This window comes from Notolabrus celidotus, chromosome 13 (genome assembly GCF_009762535.1).
Source record: "Notolabrus celidotus isolate fNotCel1 chromosome 13, fNotCel1.pri, whole genome shotgun sequence".
Lineage (NCBI taxonomy): Eukaryota > Metazoa > Chordata > Actinopteri > Labriformes > Labridae > Notolabrus > Notolabrus celidotus.
In genome coordinates this window covers 4958308-4974329 of record NC_048284.1, presented here as the reverse complement: position 1 = coordinate 4974329, position 16022 = coordinate 4958308, and the positions used below count along the sequence as shown (strand labels likewise).

Here is a 16022-nt window from a genome sequence, read left to right as displayed (position 1 = left end):
GTGCAGGTTGAAAGCAGGTCTAACCAGAAGGAAGTAGAGTCTAATGTGAGAAAAGGACTCAGCATAACTGAATTATACTTCAGAAATTAGAGCCTACATTCATAATCATCTGTCTATTTAATTGTATTCATTTTAATTAATTTAGTTAAGTCTAGTGTTGTAATTTCTCAGTAACAGCTTCTTTTATTTCTTATGTAATATTTGAGTTTGGATTCAGCTCGTCTTAAAGTCTGGCAGTGTTTCAAGTGCAACTTTTAATTTTCTATGTAGAGAAATAAATGAATTGTACATTCAAGTCTGTAAAGATGATGAATCTTCTCTGCTGTATTTTAATGGACCAAAGTTATTATGACTCTCGTTGGCAGCAGACTGATGTTGAATAACCTCTTATTCAATAGTTCAAAGGGTCAGGACTAAACTGCACAGAGCTTCATGTTCTAATTAAAGATGATAATCAATAAATTTATAACCCTCGCTGAGTCACACCCAGGTTTTCTGTTACCTGTTTACAATCAAGGTGTTTATTATGAGGCCGTTGGACCGTCAGACTGCTGAACAATGGGGAATGATAAACTATGTGTGACAATAGCTAGTTAGTCTTTAGTGAAGGGGCTGAAGGGGAGGTGAACATTCAGCTCAGACTGATGAACACACGAGATCCAAGAACCCAGATCCACTCTGGAATACATCTCATCAGGCCGTACTGCGGAGAAACACAGCACAGAGAAATGTTTAATATTACATAATGCAGGACATGATTCAGCTGTATTCTTATGTTATATAATAATAATAACTTTATTTGTATAGAACCTTTAAAAGCAAATGTTTAAAAAGTGCTTTGACAAACAAAGCATGGCAGGATTTGGAGGACAAAATAAACCTTTGAGAGACAGAGAGGAGTGTAGAAATTCTAATAATGCAAAAACAAAATACAATGCAAAAGATTAACAAGAATAAATGCAAATTTAACAGAATAATGTGACAGTAGACCAATAATTCAATCAAGAGGTTTTTCAAAAGTACATAAATAAATAAATAAATAAGAATAAAAAAAAATAAAAAAAAGTAAGAGTAAATAAATAAACAAATAAATAAATACAAAATTTAAAAAACTAAGAATAAATCAACCTATAAATAACTAGGAATAAAAATAAAACAAGGAATAAAAAAAAAAAAAAAAGAAGAAATACAAAATAAATAACTAGGAATAAAATTTTTTAAATAAAAAACAAAGAATAAATACATAACTAAGAATAAAAAAATAACTAAGAATAAATAAATAAATAAATAAATAAATAAATAAATAAATAAATAAATAAGAATGAAAGAAAATTAAAAAAACAAAGAATAAATACATAACTAAGAATAAATAAACAAATAGGAAAAAATAAATAACTAAGAATAGATAATAAATAATTAAGAATAAATAAATAAATAAAAATAAATAAATAAAAATAGATAGGACAATAAAAGCATTAAAGGTCAATTAAAAGGTTTTGTGAAGAAGATGACATCACATCAGAGAAAATAGAAAATGGAAAATGATAGATTAAAAACATTAAAGAAAAAAGACATAATAAAAAAATTAATAATCAAATGAAATTAAATACAGTTAGTTGGATACAAATAAGAATACTAATAAATAAAAATAAAAAGCAGTTAAAAGAATGAAGTCACATAAAAGCAAGTTTGTAAAAATGGGTTTAGAAGATTTCACTGACTCTGTGAAACTTGCAAACCTACAGAGAATATGAATCAAGATCTGACGTCATGTTTGATCTGTGCTCACCTGCAGTGTGTGAGGCCAGTAACCTGTGGTCCTGTTGGAGACGCCCAGGGTGGAGATGGCGTGGCGAGCGTAAACATCTGGCTTTGGTACAAACCAGCTCTCTGTTAATGGTGCTGTCAGGGATGATGATGACGGCTGCAGCCCACTGGAGGCTATCTGATAATACACACACACACACACAAACAAACTGTTAACACCAACCACTGGAACAATTCAACAGTTATTTAAACACTTTAAGAGCTAATCACTTGAGAATCCAGAGCTGAGTTAGAGTTGAGAGACCATGTCCAAGAGCAGATAATCAGCTGGACTTCATGCATATATCTGTTTAAAGAGATCAATTAAAGCTCAATCATTGTTGGAAGGCTGCAGATGGATTTTGGAGTTGCATCATGCTGGATTCCTTTGCTCTCTTCTTGCATGAAGACAAGCTCTCTGAAACGCTGGTGGATCACTTTACTCAGACTACGAACAGAAACCAGAACTTCTGATAACAAAATCAGGTCCTGCACCTACAGATTCTGTACGTAGGTGTTATACACAGCATTCAAACTGTTTTGAGAGGTTGTATGTTGCTGGTGGCGGGCTAAATATCTTCTGACATGGAGCTTACCTGGAAAGGAATCAGACTCTGGACAAAGATCCCTCTGCCGCTGTACTCCAGGTGAAGAGCTCTTGAGAAATGATCCATGTAGCCCTGAAGAGTCAGGAGGAGAAGGAGGAGTTGGTTATCAGAACAATATGAAGAATGCATTGTGGGATTTTTTTCATCACATGCATGGATTGAATGATGGATGAACAAGAGGCAGATCTCCTTAGTGTTCAGTCTCACCGTGAAGGCGGTGAGTGCCAGTCTTCCAGGAAAAGGTCTGCAGCAAGCACCTGACGATATATTGACCACAGCTCCTCTGCTGCGCTCCACCATACCCGGCAGCACCAACCGAGTCATCAGGGTGGCGACCGCAACGTTCTTATTCACCAAATCCAGCAGGCCCTGCTCGGGTACTTCAATCAGGCTCTGCAGGGCGGCCGATGACTCATCGAGGCAGTTCACGAGGAAGCCGATATCTTTCCCCCTCATGGCCTCTTTGATGGGCTTGCTGGCCGTCTGGTCCAGAGAGAAGTCGGCCAGGACGACGATGGTTTCCACCCCGTAGCTGTGGGAGAGGGCTGCAGCCGTGTCTCTGACGAACGTTTGGTCCTGAGTGACAAAAATGATGCTGATGCCGTGCCTGGCTAGCTCCTCTGCATAGGCTGTGGCTAACGGCTCTGATGCACCTGACAGGAGAGAAGACAAAATCCATCAATGAGAAGTCAGACACATCGCTACAGCTGCAAAGAGTCAATGAAGTTCACTGATGAAGAAGGATGATAATGTCTGCTTCTCGCTCTCTAGGTGTGAAAATACTTGATGAAAACTGCTCCATGTGCATATATTAAGCTTTTAAACACTTTAAATAACTTGTCCTTTAATTGACTTTTCAAAGTCTCAATATCTCCATCAGCTCCTCTCTGATCCTGGCTGTTTCATCGTCTAGGAATGTCCTGCCTGAAAGCAGCATCACTGAAAGTTTTTGTTCTGCTCCTAGGAACAGCTTAAAGAGAGGAGCCGGAGTGGATCTGAGTGGGCTTCCTGGATCATACACCAAAAGCATCTCTGAGATATAGGCCATGCAGTGCCTTAAAAACTAGTAACAGAATTTTAAAATCAATATGAAAAGAAACAGGGGGCCAATGCAAAGATTTTAAAACAGGCGTAGATGTGGTTTAATTCATTGTTCTATAAACACATTCTAAATTAGTCATTTCACCAAGATGGCGCCGATGTGTGTGGCTAACCGTCTGTCAGCTCTGCTTGTGTTGGTCCTAATTTTGCCACTTGTTACAAAACAAATCAACTCTCTGCTGGTTTATGATCGTTTGTAGTGTTTTCTTTTATTCTATTTTATGTTCTGACAGCATTTTATGCTCTGAGTCTTTTAACTTATCTATGGTACTGTGCAGCACTTTGGTCAACATGATTGTTCTTTTAAATGTGCTACATAAATAAAGTGGATTGGACATTTTACAGTCCTATCTTTTGTAACACTTTGCCCACTGTAAAGCACCGAATGCCTTTTTCATGCCTTATTTCGTCTTTCTGTTTTCTATATAATCATAAAATGAACATTTTTAGATTTGGCCGTTTGCTGATCAAGAAATAAAAATGTCATCTTTGGGGTTTTATATAAATTTCCCACAATCTGAGAGTTTGTTAGCAGTCCAAATTGAGTTACTGAATCCATGAGCTAGTGGGTATTTGAATAGGTTTCCTTTCTGTGTGTTTATTAATAGAGCAAGGTAAGCGAAGAACAAGGGGGACATGACACGGCACAACAAAAGGCCCTTCAGAGTAACAATAACAAAACAAAGGGATGGAAACCCGGATCAGATTAAGTCATTAAGTGTACTTGGCAAGTGAGTGAATGTCGAGGGACTGTGTGAGGATCTAACAGGATCTGTTGTACTTAGTTTGATCCTATTATTGATCTATTCAAGTTTTTATTACTTTATCTTTGATTTCCTTTTGCTCCCTTTTCACCGCCTCAGTTTATTGATGAGTCATGTTATCTATAAAATAGCTCACATGAAAAGAGGCTTCTTGCATTATTAGTGTCCCAAATTGACATGTAGGGACGTATTTTGTATTTTGTAGCATGATCAAAGCTGTGAGATATCCACATTTAGAAACTGAAACAAGTGCTGGGATTGATTGCTTGATTAATACAGCTCCATAATTAAATAACAATGACTTTAAAATGTCTTCTGAAGCATTAAAACTGGTAGAAGCAATATTTTTGTGACTAAGATTGGTTTGATGCCCAAATACTGAGATAAAAAGCAATGCACTGACTCTCCTCCCCTTTATAACCTGCAGATCTCCAGCATGATGCATCCTCTCTTACCATAAACCACAGCCCAGTCTCCAAACCTCTGGGTCAGCTTCTTGGTGGGGATCATTCTCGGCAGGAAGTGCACCCTAATCAGCATGCAGCAGTCTCTCAGCAGGACCACCGCCTTGCTGGCTGTGTATATGGCACCAATCAGAGCCAGGGTTTCAAAGTAACAACTGCATGATCGAGAAATTTCTCTGTACAGCAACTCAAAGCTGTCAACAGCCGCCATGCTCCAAACTGTGGGTGTAGATGCTGGTTTGCTGCTTTTTAAGCTTTAATTCCTGAACGTAGAGTTAGATAGTAAGTAAGACTTGTTAATAAAGCATGTCTCTGTTCCTATTCGGTGGTTATTTAATAAAGAGACACGTTTTGAAGGAGGTTTCAGGAGGGAAAGGTCTCCTCTGATCAACTGTCACCCGGCTGACAGAGCAAAACATTGAGTCATGTGACCATGTGCATCATTGGTGCTGCATTCAGGGTGGCATGGAAAAAACAGCTCCTGAAGTTTCAACCCCCCAAAAAAGCCCTTAAAATAAATTAAGGTCCATTATTTTTTTTTTAAATGTTTTTGTTTCAATCAGAGTTCCGAGATTTAGTCAGAATTCTGATTTTTTTCTCAGACTAATAATACAATATATTGGAACTTAATTTTTTCCCCAGTGGATTAAAGTCAGAATTCTGAGAAAAAAGTCTAAATTCTGATATTTAAGTCAGAATTCTGGGAAAAAAGTCAGAATAATACAATATATTGGACCTTAATTGTTTTTTCTCAGTGGATTAAAGTCAGAATTCTGACTTTTTTCTCAGACTAATAATACAATATATTGGAACTTAATCTTTTCCCCCAGTGGATTAAAGTCAGAATTCTGAGAAAAAAGTCTAAATTCTGAGAAAAAAGTCTGAATAATACAATATGTTGGACCTTATTTTTTTTTCTCAGTGCAAAAACATAAAAAAAATATATTGGACCTTAATTTTTTTTTTTTTCAGTGGCCCTAATCCCTCTCCTACCGAAGAGGATTAGGGCCACTGAAGAAAAAAAAAAGGTTAAATTTAAAAAAGATATATATTATTCTGAGATCAAAGTCAGAATTCTGAGAATAAAGTCAGAATTCTGAGAATAAAGTCAGAATTCTGACTTTAATCTCAGAATTCCGACTTTTTTCTCAAAATAATAATTAAAACAATTATTTTGACCTTACATTTTTTTTTTTTTTTCAGTGGCCCCAATCCTCTTTCCGTAAAAATGTTTACAATCCGTTTATGACATTTTTAATCTCCACTTTTCTTCTCAAAATATAACCTTAACTATTTTTTATATCACCTTTTAACTCGTGAGACCAATATTTCCGAGGTTTAATGAAGGCATCATGTAGTTTCTTCCTTCCCAGAGTACACCGCGGCTAATGCGAAGTGGCCGTTTCCATAGCTACGAAACAGCCTCTTGCTAGCGCTACTAAGATGCTACCTGAATAAGAGAGCTTCTGTAACAAACAGAAAAAGGTGAGCTCTGTCAAATATGTCTTATTAAATCTCAATTTGTCCTGGAGTTTAGATTCTGCAGGTAAAAGGTTGTTAATATTTTATTTACAAGCGATATTAGGCGGTTTGTCTTAAAGTTAGCTGCATCCTATTCAGAAGTATAACAGAGAGGAGCATGAGATGATGCTGAGGTGAGCAGCAGGTTGTTACAGGAAGGTTATGGAAACAAGGCCCTGATCTGAACTATACTTAGACTTTAAACACTGTTTCAGATTTTAAAACCTTTATTTATTGTAATTTTTTAGCTGTAAAAGAAACAAAAGAGGTCATTCCCCACATTCCTGTCTGAGCTGAACCCCTGGTAGCCTCACAGAGAGCTGGCCTCCAATCACCACCATACACTCTCTACACTCTTCTCTGTCCCATCTAAAGGACCAGCTGCAGAGATGTCTCAGCTATCAGCCGAGGATGAGGTGGAGCTGCAGTCCCTTCTCAAGCAGCTCCTGAGGAGCATCAACGACAGGATCTCTGACGCTCCATCAACTGAGTGTGCTGAAGAGATTCTGCTTCACTTGGAGGAGACTGACAAGAACTTCCACACGTAAGTGCAGAGGGGTACTCAGACTATCTGAGGGGGCAGGGGCGAAAACCACAAAAAAAGGCCACCTCCTTTCAAACCCCTGGTACCCAATGCTTAGGCTTAATATAAATGTTCTGAGGCTGAGGAAACCAGAGCGGGGTCTGGGGGTGCTGCCCCAGAACATTTTGAGCTTCTCACACTTAATTGCTGCATCGTGGTGAATATATTTGTGACCAATTGTGGTGGTAAGGGTAATTTATTTTACATTTGGTACACTTGTGGGGCATCCAGAGGGCACTTTTTGACATTTGGTACACTGAAGGGGCATCTAGAGGGCGCTTTTTTTTCCATTTTATATATTTGAGGGGCATCTAGAGGGCACTTTTTCACATTTTATATATTTGAGGGGCATCTAGAGGGCACTTTTTCACATTTTATATATTTGTGGGGCATCTAGAGGGCACTTTTTCACATTTTATATATTTGTGGGGCATCTAGAGGGCACTTTTTCACATTTTATATATTTGTGGGGCATCTAGAGGGCACTTTTTAAAAATATATATATATTTGTGGGGCATCTAGAGGGCACTTTTTGAAATTATATATATTTGAGGGGCATCTAGAGGGCACTTTTTGAAATTGTATATATTTGAGGGGCATCTAGAGGGCACTTTTTGAAATTATATATATTTGAGGGGCATCTAGAGGGCACTTTTTTAAAAGTATATATATTTGTAGGGCATCCAGAGGGCACTTTTTGAATTTAATATATTTGTAGGGCATCCAGAGGGCACTTTTTGACATTTTGTACACTTCCGGGTCATCCAGAGGGCACTTTTTCCACATTTTATATATTTGTGGGGCATCTAGAGGGCACTTTTTGAATTTAATACATTTGTGGGGTATCCAGAGGGCACTTTTTGACATTTTGTACACTTCCGGGTCATCCAGAGGGCACTTTTTGACATTTTGTACACTTAAAGGGAATCCAGAGGGAACTTTTTGACATTTTGTACACTTGAGGGGCATCCGGTTGGAACTTTTTTGACATTTTGTACACTTGAGGGGAATCCAGAAGGAACTTTTTGACATTTTGTACACATGTGGGGCATCCAGATGGAACTTTTTGACATTTTGTACACTTGTGGGGCATCCAGAGGGAACTTTTTGACATTTTGTACACTTAAGGGGCATCCAGAGGGAACTTTGTTAACATTTTGTACACTTAAGGGGCATCCAGAGGGAACTTTGTTGACATTTTGTACACTTAAGGGACATCTAGAGGGAACTTTTGACATTTTGTACACTTGAGGGGCATCCAGAGGGCACTTTTTGACATTTTGTACACATGTGGGGCATCTAGAGGGAACTTTTGACATATTGTACACTTGAGGGACATCTAGAGGGAACTTTTTGACATTTTGTACACTTGAGGGGCATCTAGAGGGAACTTTTGACATTTTGTACACTTGAGGGACATCTAGAGGGAACTTTTTGACATTTTGTACACTTAAGGGGCATCCAGAGGGAACTTTTTTGACATTTTTTATACTTGAGGGGTATCCAGAGGGAACTTTTTGACATTTTGTACACTTCAGGGGCATCCAGAGGGAACTTTTTGACATTTTGTACACTTGAGGGGTATCCATAGGGAACTTTTTGACATTTTGTACACTTGAGGAGCATCCAGAGGGAACTTTTTTTTAATGTTTTGATGATTTGAGGAGCATCTAGAGGGCACTTTGTTACATTTGATATATTTGAGAGGCATTAAGAGGGTACTTTTTAATATTTTGTACACTTGAGGGGCATCCAGAGGGCACTTTTTCATGTGATTTCCACTGAAAGGGGACCAGCGAAGACAATTTCTAATGTCTTTTGTAGTACCGCGGACTCCAAGAGAGCACATCAGCACGCTTCCTTTTCCCCAATAAATACCTGCATACTTTAGCAAAGAAAATATGATAATGCTTATACTTCCCTTGAGTCTCGTAGTGACTGCCATGATTGTCCTGATATATGTCTGTCTTCTCTTCCCAGTTATGAGCTTGTTAAGTACCTTCGTCAGTACGTGGAAAGCTCTCTGGGGACCGTGGTGGAAGAAGAGACCAAGAACCTGACCAGAGATGCACAACACGCAGTGAGCTCGGGTCACGACACCTTGATCCACGCTGTCACCAGAAGGACCAGAGACTCTGATGAGTGGGTGCAGCTCAGATATAGTTCTCTGGCTTTATTTAGTGCCAATCAAATTACAAATAACTCTCTGTGTGACACTTATTTTCAAGATATGTCTGTTTAATGTCCTGTTTGTTTTCAGTTCATAAATACTATGAAGGTTATTTTTATTTGTTATCTGCTTTGCTGCTTTAAGAGAGGGCCAGAAAGTTTCAGATGTCCTCCATATTATGCTCAGTATTTCTAACTCAGAGTTCCTCAGATTGTTTCTCTCACAAGTAATCATATCGTTCATTCTTCTACTGTAAGGGTATCAGATTTCCGCTGAGTCATACCATTTTTAAGCAGATGACAACACGCTCAGAGACTCTAAAACTACAGGACAACAATAACCGTTCTACTTCTGGCTTTCACAGGTACCAGCTGATGATGCAGACTCTGAAGAACTCCATGATCATGGTGGTGGAGTCTTTAATCAACAAGTTTGAGGAGGACCAGATGAGGAAGGAGGAGCTGCACCGAGAGAAGCAGCACAGTCAGTCAAACAGCCAGTACACTGATAACTGCTCTGACAGCGACTCCTCCTTTAATCAGGTCAGAGACACAACAAACACACGGTCATATTTATGCTCTTATATCCTTTTATAGTATTTGATGAGTCATATAAAGATAGTGTCTCTTCTCTGGTCCCTGGATGGCTTACATTTGCTGGCATTAAGACTAAATGAGTGACACATTGTTGGAAGCTGGTTTATGGTGGACATTTCTTTAATCTCTGTTTCCCTCTCTCTAGAGTTATGCCTTCATCAGACAGGAGCAGCTGCAGGATTTGGCTGATAAACTCGACTCCAGCAGGCCCAAAGAGGTAGCAAGGCGAACTGACACACAGGCGTTAAGATTACTGCTTTGTGTTTGTCAGAACCCAGGGGAGTCATGTGCTGGTGTTTAAAACTGATGGAGATTTCATTATTGTTGTAAAAATGCAGGTTGTGAGATAATGAACAAAAAGGAACCAAGAGAGGACTCATGAAATTAAACTGCTGTCTTCATTAGTTGTATTTCTCTACTGAATAAACAGAAAGTTAACACTGATAGTCCTTTAATGAGGAGAATAAAAGCAGTTTTGAAAACAGGTTATTATGGGTGGACTGATAAACACTCTGAATTTCCAGGATTTGTTAATTTGATATTTTTACAGAGAGCAACTTAACAGTTGTTACTTCTGTAAGTTTACAGCTCGTGCAGCTGTGTGGTTTTAATTTATGCTCCTCATTTGTCAGGATGAAGCTAGATTTAATGTGAGCTTCAAAAGCAGAGGGTATCATAATAATAACACTGCTTACAAAGTTCATATTGAATGTTTATCTCCCTCCCCATAAGAAGATGCAGTAGCTGTAAAGATTAGACAATGGACCATTTAGAAGAGCTTTGATTTCCCAGCTTTTATGACTTTCAGTTTCTAGTCTCAGACACTTCTGGAGCATAATATTAACTTTGCATGCATCCAATGTGCAGAGGCTGAAGTCCTTGTTGCAGCAGTCTCTGGTTTGATTCCCAGCCACAACCATTTGCTGCACATCAACCCTCACCCTCTACTCCTAACATCTCCTGTCCCTCTTCAGCTGTCCTGTCTAATAAATACAAAAGTTTAGTCAAAATTAACCTAATTCACTTTTTATTCCAACTTTTTAAGTATAATAATTTTTTGATTTCTTTGCCATTTTTATGGAAACGGTGAAGTCTCTTTATTTATAATAATAATGATAAAAATAATATTAGTAATAATAATATTAATTATAATATCTATAATACAAATAATGATACTAATATGAATAAAAAAAAAAATAGTAACACTAGTAATTAAAATAATAATAATAATAATAATAATAATAATAATAATAATACATTTATTTACAGAGCACTTTTTAAAAGTGTTTACATGGGCAGCAAAATAAAACAATCCATCAATCAAACTTTGATAATAGAGCACCTTACATACAAATCAAATTTAATCCTAAGTGCTTTACCTCAATTTAAAAAAAAAAAATGAATATATCATGACTAAACATAAAGCAGAAATGGATTCAGAAGTAGAAACTAATGCACAACAATTGCAATAAAATACATATAAATAAAAAACACAAAGTGAAATAGTTAAGGAGATAAATAAAAGATAAAACACGACTAGTTAAGATGATAAAAAAGGGTAAAGATAAAAGTCTAAGATAAATGAAAAATAGCAATAAAAAATGGTAATTAGATGATACAAATTGAAGAGTTCAAAATAAATAATACAACAGAATATTGATATAAATATAAAATTATAAATGAAAAGAAGTCATAAAAAAGCCTGCATAAAAGCCAGGGTATTTAAATGGCTTTTAAAAGTCTCAATACTCCTCTTGGGGTTTTAAGACAAACAGGTCATAAAACCACAAAATAATGAAGTTAAATGTATTTTAAAATATATCAAATTCATTTAATATGAATTTTTAAAACGGTTAAACTCAAGAAAAGTAAAATAAAATTCAGGTGAAATTAGGAAACACTGTGATTAAAAAAAAACATCTGAAGAAGTCACTTTGGGATCCTCGGGTATTGAAATGTGATTTTGTTGCATTATGTTATAACAGTAATCCGTTCTTAGTGCTGGATTCAGTGTGTACAACATCACCCAATATGAATTACTGAAGACACACAGTTAGACTCAGACTTTAAATTTGCATAAACAGCTGGTGATGAGTGGTAAACATAGCTTTAGCTAAAGGTAGCACTTTAAGTTTGCCAATCACTGCCCTGGCAGTTCAAAAGATGACCCCTGTATTACAGTATAACTGATGTTACTCTGCATGTAGGTGCGATGGGAGGCTCTCCAGGACCTCTGCTGCGCCCCTCCATCTGACGTGCTGAGCTGTGAGAGCTGGAGCAGCCTGCGCAGGAACCTCTGTGCGGCTCTGTCCGACCCGGACCTCAGCGTGAGTCCTGACCTACCTCATCCACACTCAGTGTCCCACAAACACTCACGTTTAATCCCTTTCAGAATGAATCAATAATAATCATGTCATCTTTATGGAGGATTTCAGGCATTGTATTGATGATAACAAACAAAACACTCTCTGAAACACGTCAACCTGCTTAATTGAGGGAAATAGAAGATAACACTGCTGAGTAATTGAAAGATAATTGGTAGCAACATGAAGCTGAATGTATTTTTGTGTCATCTTATTTAATTTAATTTCCTCATGATTAAGATTAAGCCTCTATTGATTGCTTATAACCCTAACCGTGCTTCTGTGTTGTAAATCCTGATGACTCAAATCTCTCTCTCTCTCTCTTAAATCCATCAGGGTAACGTTCTGCAGTTCTTTGCTAAAAGCTTCTCGTCCTCGCCGCTGAATGTGACTCGAGAGATCTACACCAGCTTGGGTAGGCTGCTCTGAGAGACATAGAGAGAGAGAGAGAGAGCTGAGTGTGTGTGTGGGCGGCTCTGTCACGTTTGAGCCGAAGTGAAAGTGTGTTTTTATTCCATAGAAAGTGAATTCTAAAAGGTCAGCTCCTCTTTCTTTACAAATGAAGAATAGGCATTTATCCCACTCACTGACATGCGGACAATGAAGTTTGCTTTATGAGCAGAGGATGTCCATCTATCAGCTTTATGCTTGCACTCAAGCACAATGGAGCTTTTAGTGCTTCATCTATATTTCACAGTTTTTATTGGGACCATGCAGGTTTAGATTCTGTTGCTCTTACTATGTTAAAGGGATTTTATAGTTTGAAATATGTGCACTTTAACTTTATTGTGAACATGCTGCAACAATATTTATGAACGTACTCACAGAACAAAGCATGGTTTGTAATCCAATACATTTCTTCCTGTGCAGCTAAAAGTTTGGAGTCCAGTTTTCTGTCCCACAAACTGAGCTTCCCAACCGGCTCGGCCCACATCGACATCAGCAGACCTGAGATCAGCCGTCTGCTCAAACAGGTACCACGTCTTTTATTATGTAGTATAACCAGTCTGACTTATTCCAGCTGCTTCCTTCACACTGTGATCTGTCCCGCCTCAGATTCGACTGATGAATGACTTTCAGAAAGAGGTGACCACCTTCTGGATCCGCCATCCTGAGAAGTGAGTTATGGATCAAGACCGCATCAAACTCCTGTTTTTCTGCCTGATCCACCGTGCATGCCTGAGTTGAAGGTGTCGGTTGTGGAACCTCTTGCTTCTTATTTTGGTTGGCCTGAGGACAGAGCAGACATAAGCATCTTGGAGAAAAGTCTAGAAAATAGTCTAATAATCTCTGTTTTTACTGAAGGTATCTAGCAGTTCTCAGCCAGACTTTAAAGTAACAATGATCTGTGCAAAGCCATATTGACTCGATGCCAGTTGTATTACACCTTTTACTACGGTTTAAACATCCATCTCTGGAGAATATGTCACAGACATGAAAAAAGCCTTACCCAGGGGACCCTTTTTTTAGTCTCTGCCCTCTGATTTGCTGCTCAACTTTTGTTTATCAATGTTTTTTTTAGCAATTAGGTGGCTTATATTGTCCATTAGTTTGATGTTAGACAAACTTTCACACCTGTGTTGACCATCCAAAGTCACCTGACTCATCATGATCATCATGATTCAGACACAGCAAACCAGTCATGATATTTTGATATTTTGATATTTTAAATAAGGAACTCTGCATTTAAATTGTTGTAATATTACACACAAAAATTGTGTTATTTATTTATTTATTTATCTATTATTTATTTATTATCTGTTCTTCATTTATTTCTTTAGTTATTTATCTGTTTGTTTTTTTATTAAATAATTTATCTATCTATCTATCTATCTATCTATCTATCTATCTATCTATCTATCTATCTATCTATCTATCTATCTATCTATCTATCTATCTATCTATCTATCTATCTATCTATCTATCTATCTATCTATCTATCTATCTATCTATCTATCTATCTATCTATCTATCTATTTATTTATATTTTTATGTACTTATCTATTTATTAAATCATCTATTTATTTATACAATTTTTAAAACCTATTTATTTGTTAATCTATTTATCTTTTCGGTGGTAAAAAACCTGGTTGAGGCCAGAGTTGATAGAGATCCTGAGGCAGCGGCCCGATCAGATAATCCACGCTGGACTCAGATTTGGCGGGATTTAGGTGCTTGTTTTTCCAACACATCCGAATCTCATTATCATGCATCCTGCTAATGAAACCATCATGACGGAGTGTGAAGCAGAAAGATTAGCACCTTCTCTGTGAGGGATGATGTACAGCAAGACCCGATGCAAAGCCTGAAAGAGTGAGACACCACCCATTTATAACCAGGCTACCTTCTAAAGACAGAAACAAGTTGACGCAAACTACTGATTAAAAGTTGTTTTTATTGATTTAAAGATGATTCAGTGAAAAAATAGTCCCTCAGTCGTGGGACATTTTTGCCACAGTGTCAACAGGCAGCGGTGAATTATGCTGGACTCCGTTCCGTGGATTAATTAGATATGATGTGTGTGATCAGGTTGTCATTGATGTTGTTTTGCTGTCGATAATAACCATTGTTATGAGGTTTTGACCAATCAGAGCCGAGCATTTAACACAGCTGAGGTATAACCCTAACCCTTGCTTTTCTAAATCGAGTATAAAATGCTGGTTTTCATTCTGCACATTTCTTCTGATTCCCTTTCTGCTTCAGATACATGGAGGAAGTTATAGAAAGCACCTTCTCCATGCTGTCCTTCCATCACGAACACGGATCCACCTCACCGAGAGCAGAGAAAGCCCTCGCACCCATCCACCTACTGGCCTTACTGGATGTAAAAGCTACCTGGTTTAAGAAGTGGATGGTGTGTGTTACACTTAAGCATCATTTATGTCTTTCTTCCTCTTGCCCTCACCGTCCTCTGTCTCATACACTCTGTTGTTTCTCTCTCTCTCTCTTCCTCTCAGCATGGATACTACAGCAGGACTGTAGTTCTCAGACTCCTGGAGAGAAAATACAAGTCTCTGGTGAGTGATTCACTCAGCAATCAATACCTCTCACTAACTCCTTTGTACTCCTGAGGAGCCGGGCAGCAGAAAGAAACCACCGATCCAACAGGCACAGAAACATCCTGCACTGTGAAGTATATTAAGAGAAAACCTGAGTTAGGTTTGCAGGTCAACAGAACTAAAAAAGTACAAATGAAGTTAGTGTCTGTTTTCTCTGGTTTCATCATTTGACCCCAGAAGGAAGCAGAACATGCATGTAGTTTAGTAGTTTAGTATTAACGGAGGCCTTCTGTGAAATTCTCCTCCGCCAGTGAAGTCTTCGAGTCAATGAGGCGTAAGAGCCGAGTGTCATTTCGACTTTTCAGAATTGATTATTTAATCCTAAACCTCCCTCTCAACTCTGACTCTGACTTCAGAGAGGATTAATGCGCAACTTTATCTGAAGGAAATGTCAATAGCTCTCTCAGAACACTGTCAGCCTGAACTGCTCCCGCGTCGGAGTGCATTAATATTCCCTCAAGTGCTCAAATTTAGATTCAAACGAGCGGTTCAAGTCGTTAAACTGTTGATTAAGACGTTCGATAGCAGGAAGTTGCATTGACTGTCTGAAAAGACTTCTTCATCATAGGCCCGGTCTGTTCAAAGCAGCTTCCAAATTCAGCAGATTAGTGGTTGTCTATTCTATCAGCCAATCATGTGTCTTTGATTTTGCAAATTTCAGATCGTAGCAGCCTTCCAGCAGTGCATCCATTACAACGAGTCCTGTGAAGGCGTCACACATCACACCTCTGATTCCCAGCAGCAGAACACAAGTGAGTTAAACCAGTCATGATGCCTCCTGGAAGTTTCTCCGAATACCCGGCCTCACTCTGAGCTCCACTCGATGTGTGGAACATCAGCACATTAGCTGTAATGCTGATTTAATGTGTCCTGTGAATCAAACAGAGAAATACACTCAGAGCTACGGTTTAAGCCCTAATGAGAAATTAATGCTTCATTTGAGGCCTGTGGGTGTTAAATGTATTTGTACCTAGAGTCTGCAGACAT

The 16022-nt window shown here is 38.0% G+C and overlaps 2 protein-coding genes across 8 annotated transcripts in view; one reads left to right on the top strand and one right to left on the bottom strand.

The window, feature by feature from the left end:
• Window positions 1–235: 235 nt before the first annotated feature.
• On the bottom strand, window positions 236–5190 carry hsdl1 (hydroxysteroid dehydrogenase like 1). The gene is made up of 5 exons (XM_034700237.1): window positions 4735–5190; window positions 2622–3067; window positions 2403–2486; window positions 1790–1945; window positions 236–703 (listed from the first exon to the last, which is right to left on the bottom strand). The coding sequence occupies exons 1-5, from the start codon at window positions 4952–4954 to the stop codon at window positions 632–634; spliced, it is 978 nt and encodes a 325-aa protein (XP_034556128.1). The 5' UTR covers window positions 4955–5190; the 3' UTR covers window positions 236–631.
• A 930-nt stretch (window positions 5191–6120) lies between these two features.
• tbc1d32 (TBC1 domain family, member 32) overlaps window positions 6121–16022 on the top strand; it is a 149321-nt gene continuing 139419 nt past the window's right edge. For 6 of the 7 annotated variants that reach the window (XR_004633611.1, XM_034700079.1, XM_034700078.1 and 3 more), the window contains exons 1-12: window positions 6121–6228; window positions 6640–6808; window positions 8828–8989; window positions 9382–9559; window positions 9759–9830; window positions 11821–11940; window positions 12313–12391; window positions 12847–12950; window positions 13033–13094; window positions 14680–14830; window positions 14934–14993; window positions 15697–15787. Coding sequence is in view for 6 of the 7 variants with exons in the window: in XM_034700079.1 (XP_034555970.1) it covers window positions 6654–6808; window positions 8828–8989; window positions 9382–9559; window positions 9759–9830; window positions 11821–11940; window positions 12313–12391; window positions 12847–12950; window positions 13033–13094; window positions 14680–14830; window positions 14934–14993; window positions 15697–15787 (1234 nt within the window). In the remaining variant the exon portion in view is untranslated. Of the gene's footprint in view, window positions 6229–6327; window positions 6399–6639; window positions 6809–8827; window positions 8990–9381; window positions 9560–9758; window positions 9831–11820; window positions 11941–12312; window positions 12392–12846; window positions 12951–13032; window positions 13095–14679; window positions 14831–14933; window positions 14994–15696; window positions 15788–16022 lie in introns of those variants that run through there. The other variant, XM_034700075.1, reaches the window with a different exon arrangement.